Source organism: Pongo abelii, chromosome 11 (assembly GCF_028885655.2).
Source record: "Pongo abelii isolate AG06213 chromosome 11, NHGRI_mPonAbe1-v2.0_pri, whole genome shotgun sequence".
Lineage (NCBI taxonomy): Eukaryota > Metazoa > Chordata > Mammalia > Primates > Hominidae > Pongo > Pongo abelii.
Window position 1 is genome coordinate 27,848,265 of NC_071996.2, and position 19,180 is coordinate 27,867,444.

Sequence of the window (19,180 nt, forward strand, 5' to 3'; positions counted from 1 at the left end):
GAATTAAAACTGAAATTACTGCTGATGGTCATAACTGGGGGTGAGGGGAACAGGTGAGCTAAATCCTTGTCTGTTATGTCAAATCCTTACTGGAAAGGTCTGAGGTTGAAAAGAAATAATGGCATAAGATGATTATTTAGAAATACAGGAGTACCCAATGAATGAGCTGAGAGTAGGAAGGGTTAGATGTGAGCTTTGAAGCTGGAGCAGGGAAGAGTGAAACTGAAGACCTTCCATCACAACAACTTCCAGGCCACTGGACTTTAAAGCCCATGCGGTTAGAATTTTGATAAAATAATTTTAGGCCGGGCGTGGTGGCACATGCCTGTAATCCCGGCACTTTGGGAGGCCAAGGTAGGTGGATCACCTGAGGTCAGGAGTTCGAGACCAGCCTGACCAACATGGTGAAACCCTGCCTCTACTAAAAATACAAAATTAGCCAGGTGTGGTGGCGCATGCCTGTAATCCCAGCTACTTGGGAGGCTGTGGCAGGAGAATCGCTTGAACCCGGGAGGCAGAGGTTGCAGTGAGCCAAAATCACGCCATTGCACTCCAGCCTGGGCAACAAGAGCAAAACTCCATCTCAAACAAACATTAAATAACAATTTTGGCCAGGCGTGGTGGCTCATGCCTGTAATCCCAGAACTTCTGGAGGCCAAGGCAGGCGGATCATGAGGTCAGGAGATCGAGACCATCCTGGCTAACACAGTGAAACCCCGTCTCTACTAAAAAAAAATACAAAAACAAAATTAGCCGGGCATGGTGGTGGGCACCTGTACTCCCAGCTACTTGGGAGGCTGAGGCGGGAGAATGGCATGAACCCAGGAGGTGGAGCTTGCAGTGAGCCGAGATCGTGCCACTGCACTCCAGCCTGGGCGACAGAGCGAGACTCCATCTCGAAAAATAGTAATAATAATAAACTTTTAAAATGAAAATATCAAGGTCAAGTTTACTGCTATAACATTAACATATTAGTACTTTTCAAACACTGTCAAGCTTCTATGGTGCTTTACTAGAAAGTAGCTCATAGACCAACAGAGGTGAGTTTTGTATTTCAGTTGTCATTTAAATTATATGCCACAATTGACCTAATCTAAAAAACACTTTTTCTCCCACATTTTTATGTCATTGGAATCAAGATGAATTCATTTAATTGGCAGGGTTCCCAGTGGTACATAAATTGTTTATGTTATCTTGTAAACAGGGTGCCTTAGATTTAATAGGGCACTTGTAGAAAATTATGTCAACATACTATACTTTTCCCCACATTATTTGATGAAACCAGATTGTTACATCTATTTCTAATACTCTGCTCCGGCTCCCTTGTACTCCAGCTGTATCCTGGTTGTTGGTTTCTTTCTGAACGCTCCAGGACCCTGGGACTAACTGTCTCCTAGTCTGGAAAGCTCCTGCACCCAGCCCACCCATTCCTCACAGCGCTGGCTGCTTCTGGTCACCAAGTCTCTGTTTACACATCACTCTCTCGGAGAAGCCTGTTGGCCACCCAATCTAAATCAGCTCTATACCTTAGACACATTTTCTGTCATATTACCCAACTTTCATCAAAGCAGTTATCCTGATGTTTTCGTTTCTCTTTCCTTACTAAAGCTTAAGCTCCAGGAGAGTGGAGATCTTGCCTATCTTGTTCAACACCACATCCCCAGCACCTAGAATAGAGCTTGACACCAAGTAGGTGCTCAAATAGTTCTAAAATAAATATTTTTTAAAACAGCACTAAGCTATGGACATAATATCTAAACATTCAGTGAGTGTGTTTCAAATTTATAAGCAGCACGGCTTCATTATTTTTCAATAGCTAAGAATCTCATATGTATGTTATTTTGTTAGAAGATCCATTTCTAATGGCTAGCCAATTAAATTTTAGAAATATACTAATAGAATATATCAAGTATAATTTCTATAGCATGAAACAAGTCATAACATCTTTAATTCATTTGTACATATTCCAAATTTACTTTTTTTTTTTTTTTTTTGAGACAGAGTCTTGCTCTGTTGCCCAGGCTGGAGTGCAATGGCGCGACCTCGGCTCACTTCAACCTCTGTCTCCGGGGTTCAAGCGATTCTCCTGCCTCAGTCTCCCAAGTAGGTGGGATTACAGGCACCCGACACCACGCCCGGCTAATTTTTGTATATTTTTAGTAGAGATGGGGTTTCCCTCAGGCTGGTCACAAACTCCTGACCTCAGGTGATCTGCCCACCTCAGCCTCTCAAAGTGCTGGGATTACAGGCATGAGCCACTGTGATCGGCTCAAACTTACCCACTCTTGACTAGAACTGGTATCAAATGGAAGGCAAACTAGGATGAAAACAAAAAGCTTGTTTCAAAAATTCAAGAGTGTCATTACCCTCAACTTTTTAAATTTTAAGAAGAGATGGAGGAAAGATGAAGTTTAAATGACTGTTGATACTTATCATTTTATTTCCCTCAACTCAAGTATTAATTGAAATAGTTTGTCAGATATTGAAGAACGCCTGACAAGAATAATGAATAACTGGCCATTCCTTCAGTACTTGCATTTCACATGTATGACAAAAGGATAAAATAAAAAGGCTGAAATCCCGAGAAAGTCTATTTGTCTACATTTTTATTCAAAAAAAAGCCCATGATTCTTTGGGAGGGGATACAGGATTGTTTTCCAGTCAGATCATAATTTCTACAATCTCTGTGATAATCATAAATTCAAAAGGTTCCCGCTCTCCGCACCCCGATTCACTTTTGGCACCTATATATGAAATGTCACTTCTGAAAAATGGGAAAAAATGTGAATACTGGGCTTTTACCACAGTGCTCCTTTCCTGATGAAAATCTTTCAGTTTGCTCAACTTAGAATACTGATGCAAGAAAGTTTAAAAATATCTCATCAATGAAAATCTTTTTCTAACTATCTGGCTATCTTAGAAAATAATTATATTAGAAACAGCAGCCAATTCTCAGAGGCAAACGGGCAATGGCTTATCTCTCTCCACTTCTAATTTTAAATTTAGAATTACAGAGCAATTCTATGAGAGGTAGCAGAAGGTCTGAAGGTCTGGCACAGGCTCTGGCTTCATGATTTCAGAATACAACTTTAACTCATCACGTCTTTGGGAAGAGTGTATGTGACACTTAGCAAGAGGCTCACTAGACCTCCGTGTGCAGTGATGCTGATCAGAGAGACACATGCATTCACCACTAGTGGAGAGGGAGGGGCCTAACCAGAGGACAGGCGGTTAGGAGAGGACTTAGCCAAAGAACTTAAAAATATCTACATGACTGGAAACGTGTGTCATTTATAATGCACACCATTCCTGAGTCTTCACTTGATCTGCCAAAGAAAAGTTCCTACATAAAAATCAGGATGCTTACAGGAGAAAAATAACCAACACAGATTATAATAGGCCAATATTTAAATAAGAGGAAAACAACTCACAACTTTCACTTTTCATATGTGAGGAGGATTCAGAAGCTTGTTATTGACCTATTTGGCGCAATTCAAATTCATTTTTTTTAGCTGTTTCAGATCCACAGGGTATTGCCAAGAAACTTACCCAAAAAATCGGTGGATTTTTCAGTGTTCTTAGAGCTGAAGGGATTTTTCTCAGTACTACTACTAAACTGATAAAAGTGGGAGGGCATCTTACTCCACTCCCTCCTCCAAAACCCACTACAACATTTGTAGTTCGAAACAAAGGATCGTAATGTTATAAAACTAGGAACAAAATAAGATGCTATGACAATTCTTTCTCTTTGTAATTAATAGCTGTTTCCTATCTGTGGCACTTTATGCATAGCTAAGCTTTTGGGAGGGAAGAAGGGGAGAAGAAAGAAACTCCACAACCTCCTGACAAAGCAGCCCTTCCACCTGCATGGGCTTATTCTTCTGCCAGCCACTGAGTCACAAATATTTTTCCCCATTTAAAGAAGTTTGAGTGAATGAAGTTGGGGAGAGCGGGAAGCACAAGCAAGAAGTCAACCATAGCCTTCTCTTTACCAACCCAGCCCTGTGTCCTTAGGAGCAGCTGGCTTCATCCGTCACCTTGACATTCATAGTAAGCAACATCTTTCTTTAAAACTTTTCTTGTTCTTGCTGCTTTTCTTGCCATTCTTGTCTTTGTTTTCTGACATCTTCTTTGTTCTGATTTCTCTCATTAGGTCAAAGAACACCTGGGGGTGAGGAGGAAAGAGTAAAAAGAACAGTGAAGAAAGAGCCATTTAATGACTTTTTTCTTTTGTTAACCTGACACTGTGAACACAGCATTTAAGGATTCAATGAAGTAATTTGACTAAGCAGGATATGTAGTTATATTTTAAAGCATAAAGTCAAACTGATTTTTATAAACCATATGTCAACAGAAACAATAGCTCTGGGGCAAATAAGAAAAATTAACCTTAAAAAATTCTAATTATACAAAGCAAACATCTCTCATACAACTGCTCATATCACACAACTGCTCAAGCCAAGGACAGAATCATCATACTGTCACTGCCATGCAACAGCAGCTTTTTCTTTCTTTTTTTTTTTTTTTTTTTAATTCAGACAGGGTCTCCCCATATTGCCCAGGCCGGTCTTGAACTCCTGAGCTCAAGCAATTGGCCCACCTCAGCCTTCCAAGTGCTGGGATTACAGGCGTCAGCCACTGCACCCGGCCTAACAGCTGCTTTCAAAATGATAAAATCTTAAAATAAGTGTGATGAAGGGTAAGATGTACTTTTGCATATAACAGATCTATACATTTATAAAATTTACAAATATTGAGAATAATAACAGCAAGCAGACTTTCTAGCATTTCCAACTACCAGGGAAGGGAAGAATGCCATAATGAGTCCCTGCTCCCAGGTGCTCTTGACACCCCTGCATCTGATTTAATCCTTCCAAGGACCCCACGGAGGTTGGAACATCATTATGGATGACAGCTTTCCCAGCTAACTCCACAACAGCCGCCCTGGGGAGGCAGTAGGATGGGAATAGGAGGGCGTAAAGCATCAACAACTAAAGCTCCTGCACTAGGGGACTGAGAAGACGGGGGATGCGAGATGTCCTTCTGGCCACCCTATCCCTCCCCACGCACACTCCCTCACCCTCAATCTCAGGACAACCATTCCTCCGACCCTTGTGATGTCAGCTGAGAGGAACTTTATCAAGAACTGATGAGACTTGGCCTTTGAAGGTCAGTGTGTTATTTAGATATGGTTTATCCTTTTGTCATAGTAGTTTGGGTTTTTCCCTCTGCTACCAGCAATCATGCCAGAGGACTGATTATACCCAAGCAGACAAAATATGAATCCCTACGAAGAGACATTTGAGATTTCTCATAGAGAATGACGGAGACTGCCAGTGTGGGACTGAGCACAGCCCTTATCTTCAGACATTCACACAAAACCACAAGCTCCTTCATGGCCACACCTTCTTCTTGGCGAAAAGCAAGATCAGGCCTCTGGAGTGCGGGGTTCCACATGCATTTACCACTAGCTCCAGGCACAGAAAAGCATCCCCAACCCCAGCCCCCCGCTAGATCAGGCCAACTCAAACACCCCTTCTTGCCAGCCTCTCAGAAAAGCACTGCCCAAGACAGCAACAGTGAACAGCTTCAAATGCTACAGGCTTGTCTTTTTGTCCTAACAGCAAAAGACAAGAGGAGGGGAATGGAGTGCATCCAACTTAAAATGATGACAAATTTGTTCATGGGCTGATCTTATCACATCTTTCATATAAATTCTTTACAAGTGAATACAATGCTGCCAGTCATAAGTCTCTGCTGGTTCCTGTTTGGCAGGTCAAGCTGGTCCAGCAGACGAGGGGAGATGACAACACAGACCCCCCACACGACAACCCATCCAGGAAATACACATCCACAGTTCCAAGCTGAGAGAGTCTCCCCGATTTTTTTAAAATGAGCCATATTTCTGGATTTCCTGTGTGGTTTCCACAGCTGGAAAATAATTTAATAAAAATATTTTAAGTAGCACAATAATATAAGAGTATAAGATTTGAGAGATGACAATATAAAGAAAAGCTGATGATGGAACACGTGCTTCCCACTGCAGATTACAACTAAATGGACTTAGGTTGTAGAATATATGTATCCTATATGTATATCTATCCTACATGTATATGTCTAAGATACATGTTTTTATGTACGATACATACAAATAGATGTATCTTGCCAAAGTGAGTCTAAAGCAAACCCCTTCTAATACCAACATTCTAAATACCAATGTTCTTCTAGCATCACTTCAAGTGAAAATAAAGCTTGGATAAAAATCTCTCCCTTGTCAGGTAATGAAGCAAAGGGGAATGTTTCTGCACAAGAAAGAGAAACAGAAGACAGGATATGGGGAATTCAGATGCTGATGCCACAGAACAAAAAGCAGACGTGTCCACTGTGCGGCCGCCAAAGTGCTATGTGCTTAGATTCTACAAGCACATGGATATGCAGTGAGAGCTAGTGAATGAGGTCAAGGCAGAAGGAAAGCCTCATCTTTAAGGTACAGCGTTAAGATTTTAGCTGTGTGGCAACTATCTTGAACCTTAATTTTAAAAAGAAAAAAGGCCTAACAATAGCAATCCCTGATAGGTGGATTTTCAAATTGTCAGCATTCATCATTGTCACTCAAGGTCACCCTTTTATTAGCTTCAGAGATTTGAATGAGAAAGTATGCTGGGATGGGATAAGAGATTAAAAAAAAGAGATCCCAGAGAGTTGATTTCTGAGAGCAAATACTGTTTAGAGACTACACTACAAAGACGGAACACCGTGGCTCTGTCAGTGAACAGTAAGGTGAAAAGAACAAATCTGACCAATAACTCAATGAGAGCAAAATCAAGAAGCTCCACGTATCTTTCAAGGGCACCTCCAGGGGAACCTCCTAGAAGCAGCCAGGCCCGCCCACCCTGCTCCTGAAGAGCAAGGCTGTGGAAGGTGAGAGCACACACAGAAGCTAATGATGTCCATCCCTCCAGCCCAGCCTTCACGAACCAATGGCCTCATCCCACCATCCTTCCCAGGACCACACCAACAGTAAGCATAGTCAGCTGGGTGTGGTGGCTCACACCTGTAATCCCAGCACTTTGGGAGGCTGAGGCAGGCAGATCACTTGAGCCCAGGAATTTGAGACCACGCTGGGCAACATGGTGAAACCCCATCTCCACAAAAAACAGCCAGTGTGGTGGTGCACACCTGTAGTCCCAGCTACTTGGGAGGCTGAGGTAGGAGGATTGCTTGAGCCCAGGAGGCAGAGGTTGCAGTGAACTGAGATCACACCACTCCAGCCTGATGTCACAGTGAGACTTTGTCTCAAAAAAGAAAAACCCAAAATAACACATTAAGCATACTCTAATGAAGCCTCAAGACAAAGTGAAAGGTTCTGTGAGTTGTCTGAAATACAGGGTGACATCCTCTCAATGTTTCTCATTATAATCATGATGATGGCTTAGACATTCATAGGAATCAGAATCTTCACCTAGTTTTCATAAATGATTCCCTAAAACCCAGCAGATGAGATGCCTCCATTCTGCTGTTTCTCAGGTATGTTTCTGAGAAACACACAGAGTGCACGCCTACCTTGTCCACGTTGGCCCGGGTCTTCGCCGACGTCTCCACATACTGCACACCCCACTCTTCGGCTTTACTCCTGGCCTCCTCCACAGGCACCTGCCTCCGCTCCTCTAAGTCAGACTTGTTTCCCACGACGAGCAATGGAATTTTATCTTCTTCAGCCTTCACACGGAGAATCTGTTCCCTAAGGTGTTAAACCAAAAATACAGCAGCTAAAAAAACTAAAGAACGAACCCCGGTTTTGTGAACCCATCTAAAATAAAAGGCTTTCCTAAGGCAGAAGGAAAGAAAAATCACTAGATTTAGGACATGTTCTGAGAAAGCACTCCCTAGAGGCAGTCATGAGCGAGACAAGTGTTTTCCAAGTCTGCTTCTCAGTTTGCCCGCATCAGAATCCCCTGGGATGCTCATCACAAATGCAGATTTCTGGGCTCAGTCTTACAGAAGTAGGTGTCTGGATAGGAGCCCAGGATTTTGCATCACAACAGGGTCCCCAACTTATGCACAAAAAAAAAAAAAAAAAAGAAGAAAAATGGTCAATCTCTGCAATAAAAACAAGCTAAGGGAACTATCTCCATAAAATGCTTAATTCCCCTGAAAACATTTGTTTGTGACATAAAAGCTATGAAATCCAGTGTTTTCTATATGGAAGATGGCAGCCTATTAGTAGATCACAAAACCAATCTAGTGGGTCACAACCAGCAGTTTCCCCCCGCCCCCAATGAAATAGATTATAGAATAGAACTGAACAGATCAGAAATATCCAAGGGAATCTCAAGTAGGAAAGGTGAATATTGTTTTGTTTTGAAACTTCAGCTTTGATTAGATCTGCAATATGTACACAACAAGTATGTCATCCCATCCCCAGTTTCTATGCAGACACAGTAATGTTACAGGCCACAGAATCAAGACAGATACGTTAGGCAGTAATCACATTCCAATATGTACCATTTTTCTACTACAAAGTGAAAAAAACGAAAGGAAATACTACAAGCCCTATGGAAAACTACTTCAAAAGTGCCTTCTATAAAAATACCATTACTCATAGCACATTAAATTTTACGTCTACTAAAAATTATCAGCTATCTGAAAGTACTAATCAAAACTAAATATTTAAAAAAATTAAATATCCCATTTCCATTATTTTGGACCAATAAGAATATTTCTACTTTTATATTCCAATACATTCTAAAAAGAGTCCCCTTCAAAAATGTATTTTGTAGAGATCTGCATTGATTTCTATATGGTATAGGGTAACATTTCACAATAATAAAAATATTTTCTAGGCGTGGTGGCTCATATCTGTAATGCCAGCACTCTGGGAGCCTGAGGAGGGAGGATCACTTGAGCCCAGGAGTTCAAGACCAGCCTGGGCAACACAGGGAGACCTTGTATCTACAAAAAAAAAAAAAAAACTAAAATTTCCATGTAGTCAATTTAAGTGCCAGATATCAAATATTTTAAAACAAACTAAAAAAAGATGAAAAGATGCTTGAAATTGGCTTTGTGTAGCCTTGTTATACCCTACATTTGAACTGGGGTCAAAGAACATGATACATTTAAAGTCATGTGATCATTATAAACTATGAACAATAAAAACTGATAGCTTTCTGGCTCATTAGTCTTGCAGGGGCACACAAAATTACCTCATTGATAAACGTATCGATCCAAAAATGGGAGTACCAAGTTCTGGTCTCTTATGACAGGCCTATTTATCTTAGTTCATAAAATATTTTCCAGGAAAAGTTTCAAGGAAGACAGCATATTCACATGTCATTTTATATTGGGGACTTTCTATTTGGAAGATAATACAGAAATGCTGTTTTAAAACTGCTAACAGACATGAAGTAAAGTGACTGAGTTTAGCCACAGGGCTCAGATAATCGACCTGCATTCTTCTGTTCTCAACAACGTGAGAAACCTAAACAGAGGTCAAGTCAGAAGAACTAACTTCCCCTTCTTTCTGGTTTTAGGTATTCATCTGTCCTTTTTCTTCTAAGGATCCCTCTTTCCACCTAACAACTAAAACCCTTTTCCACGATGAGGGGAGCCCTGCTCCAACTCTGCGAGAACACGCGAGTGCTATCTATGCATGTGTGGTGACTGAGGAGAGGACAAGGGGCACTTGAAATACCTGTATTTCTCCATATCCTCTGCAGAGGACTCTCCTGCCCACTTCCCTTCTAAGTAAGTCACAGGAAATCAAAAGGCTCAGGACAGGGAAGAAAAGAAAAGAGTGTGTGCATCTGTCCTGTTTTACCCTCTATGAGGCATTAAAAACAGGACCACGCAGATGCAAACAATTATAAATACATGGGCTACATTCAAACAGAGCAGCCCTTAGGAAGGTCTGAAATGTCTAAAAATTAACAGGACTTCTCATAATGAGTCCTAGTCATTTAACTGGTCACCGCACCACACGCACTCTGCTTCCAGAAAAGTAGGTCTTCGACTCTGAAGCCTGGAGCTATGAAGCATCACTGAGCACCTCCCTATTATCTTTCACTCGCCCTGCTGGGTGGCCTGAGCTCACCCAAGTCCTCCCTGGCGCAGTGATGCGTCCGTCCAAGCCCTGGAAGGATAGTTAGCTTTCTCCTTTTCTCCTCTGGTTGACCACCTTACTGTCAGACCAGAACTTGCTAAAGAATGAAAAAAACTGATTTGATTTTTGGGTTTTTTCTCTTCAGTTCCCTACTAAACTCTAGATCTGCTTCTTAAAAAGTCATCTAGATACAAAGGAGACTAGATCTTTGTTGTATGCACTGTAAATGTTTTCCCGCTTTTCTTTTTTTTTTTTTTTGCTTTTTTTTTTCTTTTATTATTATTATTATTATTATTATACTTTAGGTTTTATGGTACATGTGCACAATGTGCAGGTAAGTTACATATGTATACATAGTGTATCAGCACCATTTTTCCAATAGCATGTGCTCACTCTGTTTGTCACATTTTGGTAATCCTTGCAATATTTTAAATTTTCATTATTATGTATCTTATGGTGATCTGTGATCAGTGATCTTCAATGTTACTGTCATAATTAAGGTGCTATGAACCATGCCCATTTAAGGCAGTGGGCTTAATTGATAAATATGTGAGTTCTGACTGCTAAAAAAAAAAAAAGTCATCTAGATAGATATGTTTATAAGAAGAATAGATTTTTTAAAATACAATTACGTAGGAGAAATGGGAAGGGCATGGGGTAAAGAGACATTTACAGAGCGTAAGAATTATGCCCAAAAGGCTAATTCTTTATAACAAAATGAACTTCAGGTATTTTTCACTGCCATATTTTCTTTTTCTTTCTTCTCTAACACCTTCATGGAGAATAGTTGCCATATTTTAAAATAAATAACAATGGATATTCTACTCACTATGGAAGCACCATGTGTCTACATTGTGACAGGGGACAATGGAGGGTAGCCAGGTTCTCGCCCACATGAAATTCACAGTCTAATGCATCCTTTCATTTCATTTCTCAACTCACAAGTGCATTTCCAGAGAAAGAAACAAAATCCTGACACTAAGTAAACTTGCCCAATGGTCAGTGAGCGGCAAGGCAGGGTTTCAAACCAGGTCTCCTGACTCTAAAGCCTCGTTCTCACCCCTCCACTGTGCTAAAAGTCCTTAAATAGCAGCAAATGGTCATTTTGACTCACATCTTTCACTCTCCGGTCATTGTTTCATAACCTTCAAAACAGACTGAACCTGCTACTTTTTTTAGTAAAATTTTTGAAGGATAGTTAATTTATCAATGAAAATCTCTGAAGATTTATAGGAACAAAATTATATGTTCTTGAGTATATGGAATAGCTTCATTGTTTTCAGGGACAATAAGACTCTTAAAATTATTTTATTCAGAAATCACAGATCAGGAAAGCCCAAAAAGATTATAAGCATCATGGTCTATAATGTGCCAAGATTTAGAAAGCCCCAGAAGATTCTCTAGACAGAATTATTCCTGAGAACAAGCTCAGCCCTCTCCTAGTAAGCTCAGCCCCAAATTCCTTATAAGCCTAAGACATATGAGAAAAGGCAAAAAGTCTCCTAGGGGCTTCTTTCATTTCAGACATACCTGAATTCGGCAGTTGCTGTAAACGATTCATGTTCTGTGATTGAGAACACAAGAAGAAACCCTTCCCCACTCCGAAAGTAGTTATCTCGAATGGCTGCGTAGTCCTCTTGCCCAGCGGTGTCCAGAATATCTATCTGAACTTCTTCCCCATCAAGAACCACTTTCTTTCTATAACTGTCAGCTTTGGTAGGTTCATAGTCTTCTACAAACTGAGGAAATAAACATTATCGGTAATTAACAAAGTCTTAAGGGGAATAACATCTGCCAAAAAACAAAATTCCACATATGGGCACTTCACACTATGAACAGGACACCACAGAAGTAACATTTTACATAACACTTCTGTTCTTCATAGCTCTGTTTTGCCATTTTTTGTTTTTAAACAATAGGGGCAGATATCCCAGTTTACACATGAGGAAACCAGGCACAGAGCAGAACACCTGGCAATACTATTGTCAGTATAAAATTATAATACAAACACCTGCAAGGATGAGAAACTGGAGTTTTTTTTTATTATTATACTTTAAGTTTTAGGGTACATGTGCACAACACGCAGGTTTGTTACATATGTATACATGTGCCATGTTGGTGTGCTGCACCCATTAACTCGTCATTTAACATTAGGTATATCAAGAAACTGGAGTTCTTATTCATAACAGAAGTATAAAACTCATCTGAAAAGTAATTTGGCAAGATGTATGATATGGTCTGGTTCTGCAGCCCCACCCAAATCTCATCATGTAGGTTGTAATCCGAATTATAATCCCAATGTGTTGGGGGAGTGACCTTATGGGAGACAATGAGATCACGGGGGCGGTACCCCTATGCTGTTCTTGTGATAGTGAGTTCGTTCTCACAGCACCTGATGGTTTCATAAGGGGCTTTTCCCAACTTCACTCTGCACTTCTTCCTGGTGCCTTGTGAAGAAGGACATGTTTGCTCCCCCTTCTGCCATGATTGTAAGTTTCCTGAGGCCTCCCCAGCCCTGTGGAAGAACAGAGGCTATATGCCTCTTTTCTTTATAAACTACCCAGTCTTGGGTATTTCTGCACAGCAGCAAGAGAATGAACTGACACAGTGTACCAAGAGGCTTTCAGTGGTGTGGGTTTTTGAGAAAGGAATGAAGTACCAACACACGCTGCAACATGGAAGAACTTTCAAAATATGATGCTGAGTGAAAGAAGTTAGACATAAAGGCCACATATTGTATGATTCCATCTATATGAAATGTCCAGAATAGGCAAATCCATAGAAACAGAAAGCGGTTGCCAGAGGCCAGGGGTGGGACGGGGAAGCAGTAATGCGGAATGACTACTAATATGTAGGTTGGTTTTTTTTGGAGTGACGAAAATGATCTAAAATTAGATAATGGTGATGGTTGCACATCTGTATGAATATACAAAAAAAAAAACTATTAAATTGTACACTTTAGGCCGGGGCGGGTGGATCACCTGAGGTCAGGAGTTCGAGACCAGCCTGGCTGACATGGCAAAACCCCATCTCTACTAAAAATACAAAAAATTAGCCGGGCATGGTGGCACACGCCTGTAATCCCAGCTGCTCAGGAGGCTGAGGCAGGAGAATCACTTGAACCTGGGAAGCGGAGGTTGCAGTGAGCCAAGATCGTGCCACTGCACTCCAGCCTAGGCAACAAGAGAAAAATTACATCTCAAAAAAAAAAAATTGTACACTTTAAAAAGAGCGAATTTCATCACATGTGCATTACCTCTTAATAAGGCTGTGATTTAAAATTTTTTAACTTAAAAATGGAATTGAAAATGTCCAAGTGAATTAAAGGTTATTTGAGGAAGACTGTTTAGAAGGGCCTTGTATTGTCAGTTAACAGCTACTCAAAAATAAAAATATTAAGACATGTTTAGTATTAGGTTCTCTTCAATGTGTACTAATAAATTATCTCCAAACAGAGATGTGAAAACTTGCCTATGCTTTCAAGTGTCCGTCTTTTAACTCCTTTCCAAAAAGAAAAATACATGCCAAAAAAATCCAAAACACGACTGTCCCCTGAAAATCTCTGAGTTCTACCATAAATTATTTCAACTGTATATTTCTGAGCTTCCAAGGATAAAGCCAGCCAGAGTTCCACTGGCTCCTTTGACACAGAAGTCAGAATGTCCTGCTGTACCTACATACCTCTGTACTCAATGAAAAGTATGCTGATTACCCCAACATTCCATTACAACCCTGATGTTTACATTGCTCAGCTGGAAACAGAAAATCACAGTCTTTGTATCCATTAGCATGAACCATATGTATCCCCTACTGGCCTTGCAGAGCTCTGCATGGCTCAGTTTCAGATGCCCAAGACACACGAGTCTAAGACAAACTTCACGCAGACCCTTTCTTTCTAAGCTGACTTTCCTCTAAGCTGCCAGAGACTGAAAGTCTGAAACGCTTGCTGCCAAAGCCTCTCCATCCCCAATCTTACTCTCCCAAAAAAGGCAAAAACGAGTATGTTAGGCCGAGCACAAGGAGCTTAAAATCTGACTGCTGCCACCCTGGCAGCTCCCTCCAATTTTTCTCAAAGTCAGAACTTGGACAAGAATAAAGACTCTGGGACTATGGCTCCTTCCATAATCTAATCTTCATGAAAATTCCATCATATAAGCTAAAAAATTTTAAATAAGGGTTAAGCATGCACTATGAACAAAGAGTCTGAATGGTGCAGGAGACTTTAGACCAGGGGTGTCCAATCTTTTGGCTTACCTGGGCCACGTCGGAAGAATTGTCTTGGGCCATGCATAAAATACACTAACACTAACGATAGCTGATGAGCTAAAAAAAAAAAAAAATATATTGCAAAAAGAATCTCTGAATGTTTTAAGAAAGTTTACAAATCTGTGTTGGGCCACATTCAAAGTCACCCTGAGCCACAGGCTGGACAAGCTTGATTTAGACAGCTGGCCTCCCTGAACATAGAGCTCAATTTCCTGACTAGATGATCTCTCAGGCAGGAGTTGCCACACCTGGCCACGCGGCAGAACCACCAGGAGAGCACCACTGAAAGAGTCCCAGTTCTGCCACACCTGGCCACGTGGCAGAACCACCAGGAGAGCACCACTGAAAGAGTCCCAGTTCTCCAACTCCACCAATATTATTCAGGAGGTTTTTTGTTTTTTTTTTTAAGTCTCCCAGGAAATTCTATAATCAGCTAGGTTTGACAATTACTGCTAAGGTCTCTTCGAGCTAAAAAATTATGATTCTAGAACCATTCTGTCCAATATAGTAGCCACCAGCCACATTTCAAATGCACAATAGCCACATGTATTGGACAGCATAGATACAGAACATTTTCATCATCATGGAAGTTTCTATTAGCACCGTTTTAGAAAATCAATTAGAACTCCTCCCCCAAACATACATCACTTCATTTCTATTCCTTCCTTGCCCCAATTTTATTTTACAATTTCTTCAATAACTGCCACTTTCCAGTTCTCAAATATGTTAGCCCATGAGAAAAACAGACTAAAGCCAGGCACAGCTTTCCCTGGTCTCTGTGAAGAGAACAGAAAGAAGAGAAAAAACTCTCGAATCTTCTTCATGCATCTGCCCCTTCCTCTTACCTACCCCCGCCTCCCCCTCCCCCCACACACACACACCCGGAAACCTCCAGACCAGGCTCTCCTAGTCTCCCCAGCAGTGCTAGCTCTGTATCTTTTTTTTTGAGATGGAGTTTCGCTCTTGTTCCCCAGGCTGGAATGCAATGGTGCGATCTCGGCTCACAGCAACCTCCGTCGCCCAGGTTCAAGCGATTCTCCTGCCTCAGCCTCCCAAGTAGCTGGGATTACAGGCATGCGCCACCACACCAGGCTAATTTTGTAATTTTAGTAGAGATGAGTTTTCTCCATGTTGGTCAGGCTGGTCTTGAACTCCTGACCTCAGGTGATCTGCCTGCCTCGGCCTCCCAAAGTGCTGAGATTACAGGCATGAGCCACTGCGCCTGGCCCCAGCTCTGTATCTGAACTTGCTCTTGGAACTGGCAACCCAGGGCCTCTCAATCACTAACACTGTAGGGGAATCTTCTCTCCTTGGATCTGCCATGGCTCTGCCTCTAATGCAAGTTTCTCAACATTGGCATTGTGGATATTTTGTGCTGGTTAATACTTTGTTGGGGGCTGTCCTGTGTGATGTCGGATGTTGAGCGCATCCTTGGCCTCCACGCACTAGATGCTGGTAGCATCTTCCCCCAAGCTGTGACGGCCAAAAATGTCTTCAGGCACTTACCAATATTCCCTGGGGAAGCAAAATCCCCCTCTCTCGCCTCTGTTAACAACTACTTCGCTAATCCTATCTCCCTAATCCTAATTCCCCTACTCACCCCCTCTCTTCCCCAACCTCTGTTATAGGGGGGAAAAAAAGCTTTAGTAAGCAAATTATAAGTTTTTGAGCAAAAACAAACAAAAGACCTCCAAAGCAGATGCAGATCTCCCAACCTGCTTCTCTTATGCAAAAATGTTTTGGGGAAATTCAGCAGATTACATTAGATTTATCCAGTTTGACCCCCCAGAATAAGATAAAGAAAAGCAGATATCAAACACAAAAGTGTCTCATTATAAGACATGGGGAGCATGACCCAGGAGGATATCCAGGTTTGGGTTTGAAGCTTATTCATTATGGGGGCCCTTCTTTAAGATACAAAATTACACATGTAATACTGGACATTAAAGTAAATGTTGACATTGAATGAGAAATCATAATCCATTATAAAGTTTTAAAGATGAGTACTCCAGCAATCTCACCCCCAGGTGACTCTCAGTGAGGCGAAGGGAATACCCCCATGATTCCATTTCATTTTATAAGACCGTCTTGGCTGGCTGGAGACTGGAGACTGTCCTGCTGGCCTTGGAGAAGCAAGCCACTGTGGTATGAGCTGCCTATGGAGATGGCACATGGCAGGCGCTTGCAGGCAACTTGTAGAATCTGAGCACCTGTGTCCTACACCCACAAGGAACTAAATTCTACCAACAATTAGGGAGCCTGGAAGAGGACCCCCCAAGCCTCAGAAGAGGTCAGAGCCCCAGCTGACACCTTGACTGGAGCCTTGTGGGACTCTGAGCAGAGGACCCAGCTGAGGCTCCAATTCTGGACCCGTGGAAACTATGGAATGATAAATGTATGTTGTTTTAACCTGCTAACTTTGTGATTATTATACAGTAATAAAAAAATAATACAAACAGCACTGACATGACAAAATCCAGCAAAATAACAATATTTTTATTAATTAGACTGCCTGACATACCTCTAGAATACCTTCTACTTTTTTGTTTGCTGTATACTCTTTTTCTTGTCATATGCCAATGATTTTGAAACATTCCTATAGAGAATAAAAAATAATTTAGTCTTTCCTTTAGCATGGTTAATGAAAATGTCTTTTGTACTGACAGCTTAGAAGAGGTTCTTTCAGCTTCACAACTACATGACTTTTTTTTTTTCTTTTTACTTCAAGTTCTGGGATACATGTGCAGAACATGCAGGTTACGTAGGTATACATGTGCCATGGTGGTTTGCTGCACCTATCGACCCATCATCTAGGTTTTAAGCCCCACATGCATTAGGTATTTGTCCTAATGCTCTCCCTCCCCTTGTCCCCCGCCCCCCAAAAGGCCCCAGTATGTGATGTTCCCCTCCCTGTGTCCATGTGTTCTCATTGTTCAACTCCCACTTATGACTGAGAATACGTGGTGTCTGGTTTTCTGTTCCTGTGTTTGCTGAGAGTGATGGTTTCCAGCTTCATCGATGTCCCTGCAAAGGACATGAACTCATTCTTTTTTATGGCTGTATAGTATTCCATGGTGTATATGTGCCACATTTTCTTTATCCAGTCTATCTTTGATGGGCATTTGGGTTGGTTCCATGTCTTTGCTATTGTAAACAGTGCTGCAATAAACATACGTGTGCATGTGACTACATGGCATTTCTAGTAACGAAAGTTTTGGGATTATTGCCAAATTTAGGAAACCTCTATTGAGCTTCACTGTACAACCTGTAAGATCTGAAAGACTTTTCTGGCCCAGTTTCTAGCTTCTAGCTCTCACACACTTGTGTCAGGTGCCACAGGACAGGTTCACATCGGGATCCACCCCTGGCCCTGCACCTCACATCACGATGCTCTCACGTCAGCACAGTGGGCGGCTGGAGTACTCCTGCAGCCAGCGATAATCGCCACACGCCGCGTGACTCCAAACCACACCAACACATACCACTATTCCCACCTAACCCAGCCCAACACAACTTCCCTCAGCTAGAGGCCGAAAATGCCCATGGCCACTCCAGCTGCACCCAGCATAAGAGGAAGCAGGACAACGGGAAAGTCTAGTGAAAGAGGTAGTGATCTTAACTGACGTGGTTGCGATAGCTTTCTTTCGCAAATCTCATAAAGTCATGTGGCCGCAATGCCAAGTGAGAGGCCCTGAGGTTTAAGCTCTGCTCGGAACACTCTTCCTGCCTGTACTACCGTCATCCCTCGGTATCCTTAGAGAAATGGTTCCAGGACCACCACCAGATACCAAAATCTGCAGATGCTCAAGTCCCTTACTTAAAATGGCACAGCATTTACATGTAACATCCTCCCGTACACTTTAAATCATCTCTAGATTACTTATAATACATAATACAGTGTAAAGGCTAGGCAAATAGTTGTTACACTGCATGCTTTAATTTGTATTGTTTTTATCATTGCATTGTTATTTTTCATTGGGTTTTTTTTTCCCGAATATTTTCATTCTGCAACATTTCATTCTACGTTGCTTGAATCTGCAGATGTAGAGCCCACAGTAGGCCGAGTATCCTAGCAAACAGCTCAAGCAGGGCCTTTGTGGCTCCGGGGATCAAGGCTGTGTTGTCACACTGAACTCAACACCAGTGATGTTATCCACATTAAGTAGGTGACGTAAATTTTAGGCAAGGATAGTGCAAGCTTCACCTTGTCGCACGGGAGAGCTGGATCTGATGTCTATCACTTGGGAAAGGATTAAGTTGTATGACAGCTCAGCTCCCCTTTCACTCTCTTTCACTCTGCGATTGACTGACAATCGCAAGGCTAAATGCTTGTGTTGTTTGGAAAACCTGTACAAAGGCTTCTCTCTCCTCCCCTGGGCTTTTGTCAGAAAGAAAGCTCGCAGTGTAACAATGGAAACGATGCAAGCAGAGATCTCTCACATCCCTGCCGGAGTTGAAATTATTTACCTAGAATCAGCAATCCAGATCTTACGCTGATCAGACCTTCCTAGGAAGCTATTCAGAAGCCACCTCAACACAGACTTGCTCCGTGAACCCCTGTGCACGGGAGGACCGGCACAGAAACAGCGGGAGCAGGGACACTGCTATGGCCAATGCCATGGGAAGGTGGTCTGTGCCTAGCAGGGCTTACCTCGTCATACATGAACTGAAGCGTCAGGGCTGACTTGCCAACGCCTCCGCTGCCAACCATGATCACCTTGTGGAGGGCCAAGGAGCTCTGGCCCTTACTCTTGTTGGCAGCCATCTCGCTGGTCTTCTGAGGCTGCGACACACAGATGACCCAGTGAAGAGCTG

General features: G+C 41.9%; 1 protein-coding gene across 5 annotated transcripts in view; it reads right to left on the reverse strand.

Annotated features, from left to right (window-relative positions):
- Positions 1 to 2,589: 2,589 nt before the first annotated feature.
- RALB (RAS like proto-oncogene B) overlaps positions 2,590 to 19,180 on the reverse strand; it is a 41,526-nt gene continuing 24,935 nt past the window's right edge. For 2 of the 5 annotated variants that reach the window (XM_009237647.4, XM_063712545.1), the window contains 4 exons: positions 19,017 to 19,180; positions 11,630 to 11,838; positions 7,564 to 7,741; positions 2,590 to 4,165 (listed from right to left, as the gene is read on the reverse strand). In XM_009237647.4, coding sequence (XP_009235922.1) covers positions 4,046 to 4,165; positions 7,564 to 7,741; positions 11,630 to 11,838; positions 19,017 to 19,130 — 621 coding nt within the window. In that variant the 5' untranslated portion in view covers positions 19,131 to 19,180 and the 3' untranslated portion in view covers positions 2,590 to 4,045. 5 annotated transcript variants of the gene reach the window in all.